The following is a 19,137-nucleotide window of genomic DNA, read 5'->3' as shown; positions in this document are numbered from 1 at the left end:
GATGACAACTTCCAAATTATCGCTCGTCTATATGCGAAAAGAAACATTGTTTGCACCAATCTATTGCTGTTGTAAAATGCACAATGAAGAGCAGGCAAAACTTCATAACCGTGAGGTAATTCGAGCGACCTCATGGGTAGTTGTGTAACAGTACAGGAGCTTTAAAAACAAACCAACATTGTCTACATGTGATCACACCAAGACCAACAGTCATTGAACCACGTTTTTAATTTGTATTCACTGTAACAAAGTAGCGGGAGAAGTGGTTTGTGTACTGCACTATGAACCTGGTGAGTGCTATCTCAGCCTTGTGCAGTGTGAAATATGGTCAACCAACCCCACGGCCAGACACGGGAAGCCATCACTCAGTTGCGTCTTTACAAAGGGCTGTAAAAATTACAAAGTAAAACATTGTTCGATGATATTGATCGATTATCACCCCAAACCAAACACCAAAAGAAGGCGAACAGGGAATTAAATTGTGCTCAGGAAGTGAAATTTCAGAAGAGCTCTATATTTTCCACATCAAAGTTGATCAGTTTTGTGATTACAGAAATTATTATTTGGAAAGTTCTAAAATTCAGTTTTGTGATATTAAGGCAATGCATACTAACTAAAAAATATATATTTTAACTACATATTTATAGAAAACTACTCACTTTAGTTATTTTGTGGTTTTAAAATGCCACCAAACAGTATACAGTAGCTTACATTTTTATCATAAACACTTGTCACAAAATAACTTATCATTTTGAGCTCACAGCCACTTTGAACGTAACATCTGGAAGTATAATATTCAAAGGAAGCCTCCTTTTTCATAAGCCGAGTATGTAAACAATGGCAAGGCAGTCTCAGGTCTACTGCTACTTACATATAAACACAGTGCCAAGTCAGTGAAGACGCGTGCATATCATTTTATGCAGGTCGAACAAAAAAATACCTGTTCATTGGTTTAGAAATCGACATTCAATGCTGATCAGTGATACCGATCCATCCCTGCAATATGGATTTGACTTTTTTGGCCATTCCCTATTATAACCACCACTCCCATCTGCCACAAAGGGTTTCCTGCTGCTCCATTACTCTGCCTAGCTTTGCCAGGCCCCATTCCTAAACAACTATAGTTTCGTTGACCTATTATTAATTTGAAAGTTAGCCTCATGTACACTAATAGTGGTCGTGGTAGTCGTATAATATATCTGAATGTTGCAGTGAAGTCCAAAAAAATAGATTTTCATCAACATGCAACGGAGGAAAAAGGGTCAAATGTCCACTCAACAAAGTACACAAATCAGGCGTGCACATTTAGACAACTCGGCAAGCAATTATATTACCAGCAAAGTTGCCCCCCTTATCTCATCCATGCGACATGTAACAAAAAATATATACCATAAAAAAAGTGTTTGTTTTACAATCCACACCGTCAGGCATAATGTATGGCTGTAGGGTTTTAAAACTTGCTTTTGCTCTACCTGATTTGTAGTTTTTTTGCATTTGTAACTTAGAAAAATTAACAATCTGCAATGACATGCATGTTTGGGTGAATTTGAATAACCTGGCACAGTTCAGTTCAAAAGTGTGTGCCTGTGAAATAAACCACACAATGCACTACTCCTGCAGAAGAATTTACTGGAGTTGCCAATTACATGCACTTTTGACAAATATTTGACAGGTTTGTGGAGAGACCCTGATATCTCAAAGGTGCAATGAAGTAATGTTAGCATTTTTCAAACTAAATTCAACAGCAACTCACAGAGTGCATTGACTCACAGGAAAAAGTGACAAGTTCTTATGATAAATTGTTAAAGGGGAATGTAAAAAGTCTTGCTCTTTAAAATTAAAGCATTTTTGTAAATGGCAGTCATATAAATTATTTTCTTTTCCAACATTTCCTATACATTTCAAGAAATCTCATTCCAAAAGTTTCATATTTGCAAATTAATTCTGGAACCCCATAAATACTTGCATATTTAAAAGCAGCAGAATAATTAAGTCAGTGCGAGTATTTTATTTTACAACATTAATGTTTGCCTGAGATCAAACTACTCACTGCGCTTCACAAGCAAGCTCAGTAGTGAACCCATTACCTCAAATATCACTTGCACAGAGGTGTTTTAAAATTACTAAACGTTTATAACGATTGAACTATAATTTTAAATAGTTGTATAACTATGGCTGGTAAAATATATATTTTAAAATATTCACTCATATAACCAACTAAAAACAAGGCATATTGCATATTTCTTTCAAAAAATTGCTTGCACAGAAGAGTTTGCAGCACGTGTGTGAATGCCTGTGTAGGCGTCAACTTGAATGCTTGTTATATAAGTATGCAAATATAGTAATGATGACCCTCCTGAAAAAACAGCCTTGAGACTGTGCGAAGCTTTTGTGGGTAAACAAGAGTAAATTAAATAAAACAATAATGCTGGCATATCGACGCACGTGTGGTCACACGGATCACAGTTTACATCGACATCGTGTTGCTCTTGTATATGGCAGCGTCAACACCCCTGCAGTTGCTCAGTTGGTCGTGTCTACATGGACGAAGAGAGAGGATGGAGCCAGGCTGGTGCCGTCGTGAGATAGCAGAGGGACTTGCCTGTAGCCTGCAACAACACGAGATGATAAACAGCAACACAGAACGAATTGACCGGTCCATATCACTGCACAGAGAATCAGGCAATTGGCTATCTTCAGCAGGGCGGGGTGGCTTCACATCAAGCGTGACAGCAAAGATGTCGGCAATGCTGGAAATGTTTTTGAACCTCGTTTGCAAACACCAGAAGGTTATTCCTGTTCTTCCTCTTTGCTTGAGATAATGAAGCAAGAAACAATGCAGAGCAGATACAATTCAAGGGCTTGTCAAAAGGGACCAGGTTGTGCAAATTCCGGGTTTGCATCACTCACGAGATGTTTAGCCATCCCTGTGAGCCTGTTATGCTCACTATAAAATGAGCGATGTCTGCCAAATTACCAAAATATTTTAAATACTGAACCAAATAATATAATTACTGTCAGTAAGGAAAAACAACTCTATAAAATATATAACACAAATCCACAATACCATCGATAATAATCAAGGCCAAACCATATGTGAGGACAACACCCAGACACCAATTTTTTTTTTACAACATGCAAATGTGTCTCGACAGCTCCACCAAACACACGTTCACTATGTTAGACCTTGAGTGTGATCCACGTATTCACCAATGTTAATTTTCATACAGCTTGCAGGAAAAACACCACAATGTCTCCATTACCAACAAAGGAGAAATTTGCCAAGACAATGTACTTTGCCCAAGATGTGAATCTGAATCTGACCCTCTGTTTTAACGTTCCACGCGAGGTAGAAGATTCATTCACTATTTTACTTATTGTGCTTGTTTACCCGGCAAAGCCTCACGACTCTTTTTCAGGAAGATCCTGCTATTTTTTTTACAACAGGGGGCGACGATTGCTATGCATTTTCCAATTAAGTAACTTAATTTGAATGATGACGCTGGCACAGAGTGGTCCAATTTTGTTGAAATGACATCAGCGGATCTTTAACATTCAATGTGGAGCAGACATGCACGTTTCATGGTAAATACACCCGTAGAATTAACCAGGGCAGCCTGTCTAATTTCAACTGCGCAACCTCTGAAACGAGCGGTGAACAGGTTACCGCTGATCCACATCACCCCACCCCAAGATGTGGCATTTCCCCCCCTCCTGGTCCAACCCACCCACACCCCCCGAGGCACACCTGTTTTCATGCTACTCATGGGCAGCGTGTACTGGCCCAAAAAGTCATTGCGCGACGCCTTGTCGTAGTCCTCCACAACGAAGCGCACGAGGGCCAGCTCAGGCACTGTCACGCGGAACGTGAGCGTTTTGTCCCAGCGCGGGTTAAACCCTGAATGGAGAAACAGAGAGTGACAATGACTTTTCCGTTTAAACCTCTCTCAAAACAACCTCCCTCCCAGAAGCAAATGAAGAAGTCCTCTGGGGTGGCGCTGTAAGAAAAGGGATGTAGAAAAGTCATGAAGAACTTTTTATGTTTTCCACCTCGTCATGGCTCTGATGACTATGCAGTCAGCAAATCTTAGATGGTTAATATTCTCTCTATTTATATTCATGCCTTTGTTTCTCCAATTAAGTTTTCACAAAACATGACGGTCAATGTGGGGAAACCGTCATCCAGCAGTAGGTAGATAATGAGTCACTCAGTTCCATTAAACACACTCCCATTACATCTGCTTTATTAGAACTACAACTCCCAGCGATATGTATATATCTCGATGAAGCACAGTATTCCATCATTCACACACACGGACCGTTGTTGTCGATGTGGTAGGTGTGCTGGTGGTTGTTGTCCTGTGGAACGCCATAAACCTCCACCCTCACCAGTGGATCCATAATCGAGCCCTTATTGCTGGCCTCCAATTTAGGCAGCTGCTGCCCACTGATGACCTTGAAGCGGGAATTAAATGAGCAGAGTTACATCGCATTGTTGTTCACTGTGATAACTTCACTCGTGGTTGTATTTGATGTATACCCCTGTCTGTGTACATATGAGTGCAATAATCAACAGAAATGCATTTTATGTTCAGCAACTTAATTTTACCAAGAGCTGTATTTTAAAACTTTTTTTACAGGAAATGTATAACATTTAATGTTCATTTATATTTGTGCAGTTTTCGATTTCTTCTACAATGTGGTTGAACTGTCTTGAGCTGTTTTTGCTCAAATTTCTGTTTCCTTCATTGTTGTACTTTGTGTTTACTTCTATTGATTTTGTTATTTGGTGAAACAGGTCACACTTGCAACTGAGACCCATCTTTGTCTCTTGAGTTCTCACCGTGTTAAGCAAATTAATCTTGAACCTTGAAACACCCTGTAACTACAGAGAACACGTGTTCCGTGACTGGTGCCCGCACCTTGATGGAGAGGTTTATGGGGTTGAGGCCGGCTCCAAGCTCTGGGTGCTCCGGATCAAAGAGAGACTCGCGGTTGCGTGTGACGCTTGGCTTCAAAATGTAGCCACATCCACCGTTCTGCCGGAACTTTCCATCGTTAAGGTCCATCTCCCGGCCTGCTGTCTGAAAATTCAGTGCCACTGGGGTTGGGGGGTGTGGGAGGGGGGCAGGGTGGAGAGGGCAACACCAAAATGAAATTAGCCTTCACGTACATTTCCACCAACTTGGGCCAGTTAATCTTCACTCTGAAACCACAATCTAACCCCTGGGGGTGGCAGTGCAATATGGTGGTTTTGCAATACCATGAAACAACACTGGCAGAGAGGACTGGTCGACTGGTTGAGCGATTGGGTTAAAGCGATGGGCAATCCTGTAGAACCGCGGTGGGAGGCTGTGTACCAATCTGGCAGCCGGTGTTCCATGCCTCCTGGGGGTTGTAGTTGGAGGAGTCGGTTCGCCGGCCGCCCGGGTAGACGCGGCTCAGCTGGAAGGAGTTGTAACGCACAAACTCGTTACCTGCACGCACACACCGTCCGCATTCCCCACAGCACACAACAGAGACGCGCTCGCCCCCCAGCCACGTGTGCACCACAGTACTCTCACTTATGGACACGTGAAGCACTAATGAACAAGGCTCTCATGTAAAGCACTAATGAACAAGGCTGTCACGTAAAGCACTAATGAACAAGGCTCTCACTATTCTCGGTGGACAATTTGCGGGCCTTGGCCTCTCCGAAGGATGATATGTCGTAGCAGCAGCCCTTCTCACGCGAAATCTCGAAGCCGCGGAAGTGCACGCTTTTGCAGTAGACGACGCAGTCTGACAGATCCTTCGACAGGGTCAGCTTCCCTTTCTGAAATGCAGCAGGGTCGAGACGCGCCGTTAATGGAAAGCATAAGAAGCCAGCGAGCAAAAAACATTATTATTAAAATTGGTCATTTATGCCGTTTGGGATTCTTGGTGCAGTGTGGGGTCCTTGCCACAGGCATGATCTTCTTGACCGCCTCATCCTCTATCTCAGCAGCCTCATCTTCATCTGAAACCTCTCCCTGATTGGCATGAACACTCTCCTCCAGCTGGCCAAGCTTTTTACCCTTCACCAAAATCCGGCCTTTTAGTTCCTGCATGCACGCACACGTGCACACGCATCGCACAAGTGTCGCACACACGCCATGCACACGCACCATACATTGCAAAAACACCAAATAAACTCCTTCATCGTCCCTCGGTGGTTTGTATTTATAAGGAGCTTGCGCCCTGAATGAAGATGCACATCTTCTGATAACCCCATTCACAATTATAAAAGTGAATGCAAATCATCTTAATTATAAACACAAATAACAAACACATAGTGTTTGCCATCAAAAATGCATAGTCTGGCATAACACTGGGCAATTCGCGACAGATAAGGCTGACAGAATGTGTACAAGTTTATCTGTACACCTTTTCCTCATGTAACATGGTTGTTTTTGCTCCAATTTATATTGTCTTCATTGCTGTACTTTAATTTGTTTTGCTTTGGAATGTTGGTGATCCAGGTCGCCCTTGAAAATGGTTACCATCCTTCGTATGGCCTATGAAGACCAACTATTAGAGATTCAGTTGCAGGTGATTTACCTATTCAATTGCTTTGTCAAAAAGTTGTTGAATTTCACATACATCCACCACATTCTCAATTATATTCTGAGTTTGGGAAACGGCTGAGCTGCTGGCACCAACTGAAGCACCTCCGATTAGCACGGTTGGCTCCGTACGATGCGAAAAAAGTTCAATATACATACAATAGGACAGACCATGGGGCAATCGGGTCAGCATTGGCTGTTTTTGTCTCTGGACCTTGCATCGTGGCGCCACGACCTTGGGGCCAGGATAATGTATCGTGGTCAAGATTGGAAACTGGGCTGCAAGATCACATTACAGTACACCATCCTGTTGAGACACAGCGAAATGTCGTGGTGGCAGTGGCAACACGCGGGGTGTCTCACCTCGGGGGACGGCAGCACCGTGGGTACCTTTCCTCCAAGTGGCACCGTCAACAGCTTGTTGCCAAAGATATTGCGCATGTACTGAGCCATCACCGTCTGCTGTGGAATGGTGCAGTGGTTCTCGATCGACAGAATTAACGGAAACTCCGATGTCTGCCAACACAAATGCAAACACAGCAACGTTTCGCCAGTTTCAGTGGCATCCCATGCCAAGGCACAGGACATTATATCTAGAGGCACCGTAGAGGCCCTACCAGACTGACAGCTTGATCTCAGTCGTACTGTGTTCAAACCACCATGCTGCAGGTCAAAAAACATTTCTCTTTCTGCTTCTTGCCTAACACTGCTAGGCTTTGGCATTCCCTCCCAGCGTCTCTTTATCCCCGACGTTTCAAAGCCTTGCTCAATTCAAGAAGCATCTTCACTCTTTACAAATTACATCTCTTTGATGGTGCTGTTTGTTGCTGGTCACTTGATGCTTTGGGCATTTGGGCCCTATGCTCAGCAACTGTGTTTCAAAAAATATACAGGTGTATCATTTAATTTTTTTATAACTTATTTGTGACTGATGTATAGACAGTTGACTGATACATTTAACATAACGATGAGCACCTCCAATTAGCAGGTTGGCTATGTACGGTGCAAAATAAGTTAAACATCCATGCATAAAGAGACAAGGTCTTACAAAGATACTCTGACGGAGGAGTCGAACCTTCTGCAGCTCTGCTTTACAGGAACTGAAGCTGCTATGTTTAAGAGCTTTGAGCTGCATACCATATTGGTGACAGCTGCAAGCATGAGGAGAGGCGGCAGTACCTGGAATGCGTACTGATTGATGACCTCGATGACATCGCGGAAGAGGATTTTGGAAGTGAAGGTGTAGCCGTGGTAGACAATGGGCTCCCCGTTTGGGCCGTCCCAACAATCGAGCTCCACGCAGCGGCACCCGCGCTTCAGAGCCCTGAGCACGGGGAGGGACCGACCGCTCAGCAATGATTTGACACCTCCCTAGACAACGGGACTTAAAGGGATCAAACTCGTTTAGACATCATCATAGTCCCCTCCCCACTTCTTCTCCTATCCACCTGTCCCCCCTTTTCTCATGTTAGTTATATTTGCCTCTACCTTTTTCCCCTCTCCATGTAAACTTTCATGCCCTCGCTAGTGGTCCCCACGTGGATGGGGCAGTGAGCCCAATTATCCCCCTGTACTAAGCCCCGCCGCGCCGAACTCGGGCTGTTGTTCGCATAATTTTTGTTCCCCCCTCCGTTCTGTGATCGGCGCTTTGTACCGGGCTCGCATTGAGTCACAATAAAAACAAAACAAACAAAAAAATAAAAATAAGTCATCATAGTCCCATGGTACTGATTGTAATTGCATAATATACATTTCATTACAATAATACATATATACATGTAACAACAACATTCGCCAAACACCAAGACGGATCGTAGGCAGGCCAGCCTGATTATTTCCAGCTGGCAGAGGTGTTTCTGTGAAGAAGTCCACGTTTTACAAATATATATACACACACATACAAGAAAAGACAAACACAAAGATCCTCCAAGTAGCCTGACAGACTGTTGGGTGGCCAGTGTCATGTCTCGACTGCCTTTGTCTCCTTAGTGGTGATGTTTACACATTGCACCAGGTACTAATTTGAGTCTGAGTCGACCTAGGGAAGGTCCAGGACTGGTTAAGATAATCATCACTGGTGTTGGCCATGAGCAGGAATCAAACTCGGGTTACCGGGTGCAAAGTGCAGGGCTCTAACCATTGCGCCACAAACACACACACTAACACTCACACACTGATGCATACTTAAGCACCTGGCATAGGCCTCAGTGCTGCTGGGTCCGCGGAGCTGGTCTTCCATCAGGTAGGTGTTGTGCGAGGATGAGATGAAGTAGTGGCTGAGTGGGTGGGTCATGTCCTGGAACACGTGTCCGTGGCTTGGGTTGAAAATGCTGCCGTCCGCGGACATGAGGTACATGGTGAAGCCATCCAGAGTCATGCTCTGCTGCTCTTTAGCTGCGCGCCCAGAGGACACCGCATCGTCTATCAGTGTTATTCATAACAACAAAAACAACTTACATCTATAATTCACCCACAGCGTAATAAACGCCTCGGAGCAGAAACACAAGGAAGGAAAACGGGAGGGACCGAGTGAGGGAAGCAAAGAAAACAGGCGATTAAGGGGATCCAAACACATGGACAGGGATTGACGAGAAAGATTTAGAGCAGAGACCTGATAGCAGAGAAAGAGGAGGGGACCAGGCCTCGTTGTTTGAAGAGGAAGTTCCATAGGGCGGGTGGCATAGTGGCTAAATGAGCAGCCACAAATGGTGGAGTAGCGGACCCTGGGAGTAAGGAGGCACCCAGAGTCCGTAGAGTTGAGGGAGACGGCTGGGATGTAGACATGCTGCACCCATGGTGGGCGAGTGGACTACCATGATTTCAACAAGCACTGCTTGATCTGCTGATGTCAATCATTATAAAATCTTGTTGTCCAGGACAACCTCAATGTATCTGAGCATATTCTTTGGGATTCTGCTTTGGAAGTGTCCATACAATATTTGATGACCAAGTGAGACAACCTCATTGCTGATAAGAACGTTTCAGAGATGAGAAAAATTTCCTCCTAATATCTATGGAATATATTGAAACAATCCACCACTATTAAACATGATAATCACGAATAAGTGTATTTATTGTGAGGTACAGTGCACCTCAACGATTGCAATTATCCACATACTCTATGGAATGCACGTGCTTTCCTATCATCCATGTGCTACGCTCTTCCCATTAACCAAGCCATAATGTAGATAAGAGAAAGTGACCCGGGAAAGTCAGCACGTGTTATTAATTGTGCTTATCTGCAGTGGAGAATACCCGTGCAGAACTCCCAGGGCTCGGAATACGTCATCAACAATTTCTTATGTGTTGTTGTTGTTGTTGGGGACGCTTCCTACTTGTCAGTCTTGTGGCGATGATGATGATGATAGTGGTCATGCGTTTGGTGGTCATTATTTTTTTTATAGTTTTGATTATTTATCCAAAAATCTCAACTAGTCTCAAGAGGGTCCTGCTAGGCTCTTCAAAGTAGGGGGCAATGTTGCTACTACAGTATGTGTAATAACAATTATGTAAATTGCAGGTATTTTTTTCAGAACTGGGATGGGGTTTTTTTTGCTATGAGAGACAATCAGAGAACCCTGTGTAAACCCCATCCAGAGCAGGGGGAGAACATACCAACTCCATGCAGAAAGGTGCCCGAGCTAGGAATCGAACCCAGGTGCTTCTTGATGTGAGGCAAAAGTGTTACCCACTGCGCCACCCTGCCACCCATAATGCCATAATCACCTACTGGGCGGACACCTACCCATGGCCGAGGGCTCGTACATGTCCAGGATCGCAGCTGCATGGCCCTCGCTTGCTCCGGCCTCCATGTCCTCGTGCTGCTGCTCCGATAGGAAGCGGCGGAAAAGCTCCAGGCTCAGGAGGTTTTCACCCGACGTCAGCTGCGAGAAGAGTGAGGTCACCTCCTCCCGGCGTGTCAGCTGCTTGTAGAGCTGCACAAACTCATCTTCCTCCAGCACACCAGACTTAGACGTGTCGCAGTGCTGTGGGAAATGCAGGCGATAATGACAAACACTCACAAAGCTTGCAGTGGTGGTGGTGATATCGCCTAGCAGTAGCACATTCGCTGATTATTGCAGAGGTTCACAATTCGAATTCAGCAGTCGCCATAATCATCATTACTCCGGGTGTAATAACCGTAATAAAAATGTGCCATCTCCTTCACAGTGAATGTTAAAGATCCCCTGGTAGGCCATTGTGTGCTGGCGTTAGGGTCTACATTTTCCTTTTTAGATGATTATCCAAAAGTTACTCAACTGAGATTACACACGCCAGGATTGTTGCATCACAAGACTGTCAGAGATGTGATAGCTTTGCGTGGTATTCATCTACCAGTGGTTAGATCATGGCTGACGATTAATAGTCTTAATTATCAGTTGGACATCAAAACATTACCATTAATAACTGGAGTCATAATGACCATACACATTTCCATAAGTGTGGACCTATATGCGGCATAACAGGCTGGATTGGATTAAAGTCATCAATGATTGCTTTAATAAACCTTGAATATTAAATGTGCAAAATAAACACACAGCTCACTGTATTGGAAGTGAGTACTCATCACATTGTACTTAAGCCAAACAAATCAAAATCATGCTGCTACTGCTACACAGAAGAGCAGGTCGACATTGGTTACCAAGACCTACCTGCCCTGCTCGCTATTTGGTGATGCTGCATTGGCAGTGGTGCACAAGCCACAATAAAACAAATCTCAACAATCAAACTGTGTGTGGCCTTCAAAGAAAAACAAATAATTTGCGACAAAATAATGTATTTTGGGCAATGGCCCTTCAGAGCACATACAATGATGTATGTGTGTGCTTTATGAGGAAGGACCATTGCCTCAAACGTTGCCTATTATACATTTTTATTTATTTAAATACCAATGTTAATGATGAATGTGTTGAGTTGTTTCACTACTAGCTGCTCTAGAGCAGCGTTAACCGCGAACACCATCACTACCGCTACCACCACAACACCATCACCACCACTACCACCACAACACCATCAACTACCACTACAACCACAACACCATCAGTACCACAATACCATCACTACCAATATCAAGACACCATCACTACCACCGTTACTACCACCACCAACACCGTCACTACCACTGCCATGCCTACTATCATCATCACTAACAACACCAACTCCATCAATACCACTAAAACACCATCACTACCACCAATTTAATAATTTCACAGAATTTAAATATATCCAGGTTACATTTTACTTCAGCTATTATCCTTCGCGTTTTCATAAATCTCCCCGCGAAGATGCGTCGTGGACATCCTGTCGTTTGGTTTGGCCATCTGCATCGAAATAAATCCTGTTAAGACAGTCGTTTCCTTCTCCCCACTCTATCCCGGCAGCTTGTGCCACCGGACAGAGTTCCCGAACACCGTCTTGCAGAAGGAAAGAGGAAAAAAATGTTTGGCGAGATTCTGTGCCAATCAGGGCAGGGCTTGGCTATTGTTGAACGCATCTATGCTGTGCTGTTACTCTTGACAACTATCGGAGAATAATAACATTCTCGACATCGAGTCAGCCTCCGAGGCCTATAACACAACCCTGAAAACGATTGTGGAGAACCCAATCTATAGGCCTTTTAAAATAAATATACACGTATGTACGCACAAATGTAAATCTCAGTAGCTATGATTCAAAATGCTCCTCGTTGCTTCGGCAAGGTCGTGCGGTGACTTGTCTGAGAAAACTGCATGCGTTTTTCACCCCCTGAGGGTATGTCAATGAGAGGCAACGCCCTTGCGCCTCCGCCACAGTCAACATCGTTCAACGCTTCAGTAAATCTAACACCACAATGGACAACTAACACAGCTTCAACCTGTGTACAAATGCTTAGAGGTACAGTGCCACTGAGTGTATGATGGATGTATATATGGATGAATACACGAAGTGGTACATAATTTAGAGTTACTGCAGTACAGGGACACATTCCATCACCATCATCAATCAGTCATGATCAATCCACTTCTGTATGAAGGCCTGCTCAAGCCGTTGTCATCTGTCCTGTGATGTAATATTCCACCTAGCACCCTACACACAACCCTATTTCATCACTCAGTCAGTCAACCAAATTGCAGATAACGTGATTAATTTACGAACATGCGGAGTGTGGTTTATGCACAAACAGCACTCACTCCGTTAAGCCACCTCCACGAATTACATTGGAAACAAAACATTCCCCTCTCTCGGTAAAGTCGCGTAGAAGGTAAATAATAAAATCATATTAATATAAAACAATACAAATTCTCACGACGTTTCGACTGCAACACAAGCAATCATCAGGTGGATTTCACACCAGGTGGATTTCACACCTGATGATGATTGCTTGTGTTGCAGTCGAAACGTCGTGAGAATTTTTATTGTTTTATATTAATATTATTTTATTATTTCCCTTCTACATGACTTTACCAAAAGAACCAAGAATATGAATCCCTGCAGTCACGAAAGCTTTAATTCAAGATTCCCCTCTCTGTTAAGTGCTCAACAATTTAAAACATGACAGCGCTCAAAAGGGGATGTGGATGGAAACGAAACGTGTGCAAACGTTCGTACCTGAAAGAGACCCTTCACATATTTGTCGTCCACGGCGGTGTTCATGAGCTTCAGCAGGCTCTTCACCTCCGAGAGGGTCATCTTACCATCCTTGTTTTTGTCGGCCTTCTGCACCCAGTCATAGATCCACGTTAATGTGCGTCAAGGATTTCTTTTCGCAACACAGGTGAGGGGGACGCAAGCAAGTACAGTCTCTTCTCCAATAACGCGCATTGTCATAACACGAATTAGATATAACGCGATGAATGTATTAGGGAACACATTTTTTATAAAGTGTATGCGAATTGGATATAAGGCGATTGAGTGAGCAGAACTACATCGCGTGAGTAGGAATAAGAGGTTGTATGGCTGCCTAGGTGTAGCATCACACAAGGCGGGATGCTGCTGGATGATTCTAGATGCTAACCACGCGCCTCAATCTTTGTTAAGCCTGCATGTGAATCTCACGTGTTATCGCGGACTGTGCTTTAGCCTATAGTCTAAATTATTTATTCTAACGCGATCGTCTATAACGCAGTGTTCTTCAGGACCGCAACTACCGCATTATATGAGAACAGACTGTACTGACTGTAGTTGTCAATATATCAAGAACTTAAAATTACAAGTGTAATTTCACTCAATGTGGACATGGGGTTATGTAGCTGTGGAAAATCTCTGAAGAACAGTGACTGGCGAACTCTGGGCAGTGTCCCATTGTAATATGCTGTATCTGTGCAAAATCTGCACTATTTTAAAACGTTTTAAATACATCAATCGTTACAACTTAAAAGGCAAATGGTAGCTATTTTTTCCCAATGTTCCCTCACTGTGGCAACTCCTTCAAACTGGAAGGTTATTGATCAGATGCGTTTGCTCACTAAAAACTATGTTTCAACTCCCGTTCATTTGATGTATTTGTAACCATTGTTAAAAAGGTTCTTATCTGTATGCAAACACATAGCGAGTATAGGTGTCAGAGAGTTCACGCTGACTTTTGCCCTTTTACCTGACCCTCTCTACCCTTGCCCCTCTCAATATCATCTCGCTCCTGCTCCTGTCAATTCCTCAAGGCCCAGGTGGTCCCGACTACCACCAGCAGAAGAAGGATATTGGTCGAGCTTCCCGCGATGGTTCTGGCTCTTGTGCTGAGCCATCAGCTTGCGGAGGCCTCGCACCCAGAGCTGGGCTTCCTGTTTCGAGGAAGCCACCAGGTCCAAGTTCTCCTTCCGTCCATGGAAAGCCACCGAGAAGCAGTGCTCCTGGGGGAATTCATGCTGCACGAAGCGCAGTGCCTCCGATTGGTGGCCCTCCAGGACCATCTCCATCTCCTGAACGAAGTCTGCACCAGGAAGAATTCGATTTTTATGGCAAGATGTGTTTTATTCGATCTAAATTATGATTGTCATTCCTTTCCAGGTGCTGGACAGCATTATAATTTCCCATGGAATTTCAAAATCACCTGTATTTATAATTCCCCGACATATATCCTGAGCTTATAGATAGTTTCACTGACATCCATGCTTACACGTAAATGTGTATTTGTGATTGGGAAATATACACAAACACCTGCAATATTTAGCCACTATGAGTCATACATAACACTGTTAACACTGTTCACTTTCGTATGTGGCACATTTTCATTTGATTTCTTTAAATATTTTAACCTGGATAATCCCTTGAGATGAATCATCTCGTTTGCATGGGTCTTCAGGGTGTCAAGTTACACATGCATGGGATATGCGGAGTGACACAGCATGAGGTTTAACTCATCACGACCACTGTATTAATATAGCGCACATAATCTGTACCAACCGTACCTCTTGCTCATTGTATCTGGTGACATTGTTAAAGGGTACATTGTTTTTAGTCATTATGCCAGCGTGCCTCTCAAATAATCCACAGGCTGTATACGTATTTGTCTGTAGGTGAAGCTGCCTTGTACTCACACGCGGTTTTGGACTGGCCAAATTTTTTGGAGTCGCAAACCAACGAGCTGAGGTCGTCCTGCAGCTGCAAGCTGCGCTTCTTGTTCCATCCGTTGGCCTTCACCTTGCGCATTGTTCTGCCCTGCACCATGGCCTGCAGATCTTCATCGAAATTCATTCCTGCACAACCAAGACCCACGAGTGTGAATGCCCCATACTTCATGCGTGCAGTGATAAACAAATGCAACCAGACCTTGATTCCGGACAGAACCTGCCTGCCTCTCTCAAAGAAAGACGAGTACCAATTTTCGCAATTAAGAAACATCTGCACCGATCTATGCTATAATCATGGCTGATATTGGGAAGAAATTACTGGGGGAACTCGTAAATACTCCCACCACGGTGTTCTGACCTATTTCCACCCGTGGGTATAATACAGTACTCGTAAACTATCCACGGAGCATGTAAATTGCTTACAGCTGTTATGCCCAAATCCATCCTGAATGGCTCTTATACAAAATAACCACTTGTTTAAAATAACAATTCTGGTGTGAACACACAAGGAATATAGGCTATCAACACCTGTCAACACATACGAGTTACATTAGAAGTAGTTGTTGCGGCAATTGTGGGATCAACAATGTATCAATGAATCTGCATACACTGCGAGTGCGGTGCAGTTGTATTTAGTAATTTTAGTTCTACTGTATTATTGTAAATAAAATATTTTGTATGTATGTAGAACTTCTTTCGCACCATATTTAACCAACCGTGCTAATCAGAGGTGCAGGGGAAGGACAACGAACTAACCACAAAAAGCAGCTCTTAAGAAATTAGTTTTCAATCTGGATTTAAAAGTCCACAGCTTCAGTGACTTCTTTGCATCGAAAGAGCGTTCCAGACGGCCACAGAAGGGACGTCTCATTTGCAAGGGTGTCAATTGAGTTTGGGGTAACGTTCGTGCCACAATGCCAACAGGCGGATCTCAATAAGCAATGGAAGCTGATGTCTTTGGGTCATGCTGCTGACATGATGTTGATATTATTGCATTTGTTTACCCAGTAGAGACTCACTCAAAGAGTCTCGGATTCCAAGCTTGGCAGGAGGGTTCCTGCCAAGTAACATTTTATCAGTAGGGGGCGACGATTGCTATGCGCTTCCAAATTAAGTACTTTGCCAGTGCGTACTGTACGATGTATTCTAGATTTGAAGCTTTCGTGACTGCAATGATTCATATTCTCAGGTTTTTTCGGTAAAGTCACGTAGGTAAAAACATTAAAATTAATGAAAGTAAAATAAAACAAAACAAAAATAAAATTCACGACGTTTCGGAGGCAACACAAGTCTCCGTCATCAGGTGGGACCGTCACAGCCGAATTAGCTGCATCATTACTGTACGATGTAATTTTCTCAAATGTTGACAAATTATAACGACGGTGGCGGTGATGATGGAGGAACGCACAGGGGTGGTCTAAGTCGTATTCGATTTGATTGACGTCCGGAGGAAATGATCCGTCTCGAGGTGGTGAATACATTGGACGCCAATTCCGTCGTGTCGGTGAATCCGATGACTGAGCGAGCCTCGCACGACGCACACGGAGGCGGGTGACGATGAAGACCACGACGACAACACCACCACCACCACCACCACTACACCATCACCACAACACCACCACTACACCACACACAACACCACCACACCACGCCACCACCACCCCACCACAACACCACCACCACTACACCACACACAACACCACCACCACACCACCACCACGCCACCACCACCCCACCACAACACCACCACACCACCACCACTACACCACACACAACACCACCACCACCACACCACCACTCAACCACACACAACACCACCACCACACCACCCCCACACCACCACACCACGCCACCACCACCCCACCACAACACCACCACACCACTACACCACACACAACACCACCACTACACCACACACAACACCACACCACCACCATACCACCACCACCACCACACGTCTCTGGCTTCGAGGGGGGCCCCCCTATCGGAGCGGTGTCTCCCCGCCAGCCCCGACGTGTGGAAGAAGCGAGACCCCCCCCCCCCCCCGTGGGACCGAATCAGATTTATTTCACTGAAACTAGAGTCACGAAAGCTTCGAATCAAGTTTGAAACTAAGTGTACACAGTTACGTCCCTAATCGTGACAATACCCCGCCACGCACCCACACATAAGCACATTTACAATGAATACAAGAACAAGGCGAGGTTTTAAAATCTATTTTTAAACATCGCAACTGTCACCCACGTTAAGGGTTCGTTAATTTTTTTATTTTAAAATTCCGCGACCACCACAAATTGTACGAATAACCACAAAGCCCCCCACGGTGTTTGCCCCTTCGCGACGTTTCGCTCCCCGTGCCAGTGGCAGGAGCTCAACTGCGGGGTGGCGTCCACCCACGAGAGAGGAAAACCGATCTGATTAAAGACCTTTTCAACATCTAATCCACACACCACACCCCAAAACACACAGAGAGACGACCCTGACAGTGGCCCCCTCTCACCCAGGTGGAGGCTCTTCTGAGCCGCGGCGGACGAGCGCTGCTGGGCCATGGCCGGTGGCGTCGTGCGGGAGAAGCCAAATTTAACGAAGACCTCCTCCTAAACAACAACAACAGCAACAATGTCTCTCTCTGTCGTCGTCTCTTCCCAGCGCCACCGCCACCGACTCGTGCCTCGCGGAAGACGTCCGCGCTGAGACGTTGCCGGGGTGGGTGGGTGGGGGGGGACCCGAGCAGCCGAGTCGGGGCTGGTGGTGGCGGTGGGAGGAGGAATGCGGACGGGTCGCGGGTGGGAGGCAGTGGAGGAGGGTGGGAGATGGAGAGGGGTGGTGGTGGTGGGAGGTGGAGAGGGAGGTGGTGGTGGTGAGAGATGGAGAGGTGGTGGTGGTGGGAGATGGAGAGGGGAGGTGGTGGTGGTGGGAGATGGAGAGGGGTGGTGGTGGTGGTGGGAGATGGAGAGGGATGTGGTGGTGATGGGAGGTGGAGAGGGGTGGTGGTGGTGGGAGGTGGAGAGGGAGGTGGTGGTGGTGGGAGATGGAGAGGGGTGGTGGTGGTGGGAGGTGGAGAGGGAGGTGGTGGTGGGAGATGGAGAGGGATGTGGTGGTGATGGGAGGTGGAGAGGGGTGGTGGTGGTGGGAGGTGGAGAGGGAGGTGGTGGTGGTGGGAGATGGAGAGGGGTGGTGGTGGTGGGAGGTGGAGAGGGAGGTGGTGGTGGTGGGAGGTGGAGAGGGAGGTGGTGGTGGTGAGAGATGGAGAGGGGAGGTGGTGGTGGTGGTGGAAGATGGAGAGGGGAGGTGGTGGTGGGAGATGGAGAGGGATGTGGTGGTGATGGGAGGTGGAGAGGGGTGGTGGTGGCGGGAGGTGGAGAGGGAGGTGGTGGTGGTGGGAGATGGAGAGGGGAGGTGGTGGTGGTGGTGAGAGATGGAGAGGTGGTGGTGGTGAGAGATGGAGAGGGGAGGTGGTGGTGGTGGGAGATGGAGAGGGGTGGTGGTGGTGGGAGGTGGAGAGGGAGGTGGTGGTGGTGGGAGATGGAGAGGGGAGGTGGTGGTGGTGGGAGATGGAGAGGGGTGGTGGTGGGAGGTGGAGAGGGGTGGTGGTGGTGGTGGGAGATGGAGAGGTGGTGGGAGATGGAGAGGGGTGGTGGTGGTGGATGTGATGGAGGGGAGGAGGTGGTGGTGGGAGATGGGAGGTGGTGGTGGTGGGAGATGGAGAGGGGAGGTGGTGGTGGGAGATGGAGAGGAGGTGGTGGTGGTGGGAGATGGAGAGGAGGTGGTGGTGGTGGGAGATGGAGAGGAGGTGGTGGTGGTGGAAGATGGAGACGGGAGGTGGTGGTGGGAGATGGAGAGGGGAGGTGGTGGTGGGAGATGGGAGGAGGTGGTGGTGGTGGGAGATGGAGAGGGGAGGTGGTGGTGGTGGGAGATGGAGAGAGGAGGAGGTGGTGGTGGGAGATGGAAAGTGGTGGAGGTGGTGGAAGATGGAAAGGGGTGGTGGTGGTGGTGGTGGATGTGAT

General features: G+C 45.9%; 1 protein-coding gene across 2 annotated transcripts; it reads right to left on the bottom strand.

The window, feature by feature from the left end:
- Nucleotides 1–210: 210 nt before the first annotated feature.
- Nucleotides 211–17,865, bottom strand: LOC144932686 (1-phosphatidylinositol 4,5-bisphosphate phosphodiesterase delta-4-like). 2 transcript variants are annotated; one of them, XM_078857023.1, is made up of 15 exons: nucleotides 17,631–17,865; nucleotides 15,098–15,256; nucleotides 14,262–14,490; nucleotides 13,173–13,302; nucleotides 10,330–10,570; nucleotides 8,777–8,978; nucleotides 7,764–7,908; nucleotides 6,948–7,100; nucleotides 5,943–6,083; nucleotides 5,659–5,815; nucleotides 5,361–5,477; nucleotides 4,923–5,101; nucleotides 4,320–4,455; nucleotides 3,749–3,898; nucleotides 211–2,609 (listed from the first exon to the last, which is right to left on the bottom strand). In XM_078857023.1, the coding sequence occupies exons 1-15, from the start codon at nucleotides 17,677–17,679 to the stop codon at nucleotides 2,524–2,526; spliced, it is 2,274 nt and encodes a 757-aa protein (XP_078713149.1). In that variant the 5' UTR covers nucleotides 17,680–17,865; the 3' UTR covers nucleotides 211–2,523. The 2 variants fall into 2 exon arrangements, with proteins under 2 accessions (XP_078713149.1, XP_078713157.1); XM_078857031.1 differs by having other exon boundaries at nucleotides 10,330–10,468.
- Between the last annotated feature and the right edge of the window lie 1,272 nt (nucleotides 17,866–19,137).

The sequence above is a fragment of the Lampetra fluviatilis genome, chromosome 1, assembly GCF_964198595.1.
Source record: "Lampetra fluviatilis chromosome 1, kcLamFluv1.1, whole genome shotgun sequence".
Classification (NCBI taxonomy): domain Eukaryota; kingdom Metazoa; phylum Chordata; class Hyperoartia; order Petromyzontiformes; family Petromyzontidae; genus Lampetra; species Lampetra fluviatilis.
Note: the sequence above shows the minus strand (reverse complement) of the source record. Positions and strands in the feature narration are given on the sequence as shown.

Excerpts from the sequence above, each read along its gene's own strand:
- LOC144932686 (XM_078857023.1), bottom strand. The coding sequence starts at position 17,679 with ATGGCCCAGCAGCGCTCGTCCGCCGCGGCTCAGAAGAGCCTCCACCTG. Across the intron at positions 7,101-7,763 it reads TCAATCAGTACGCATTCCAG|ACATCGGAGTTTCCGTTAAT; the intron begins GTACTGCCGCCT and ends TTGTGTTGGCAG. Across the intron at positions 3,899-4,319 it reads CTACCACATCGACAACAACG|GGTTTAACCCGCGCTGGGAC; the intron begins GTCCGTGTGTGT and ends TTCTCCATTCAG.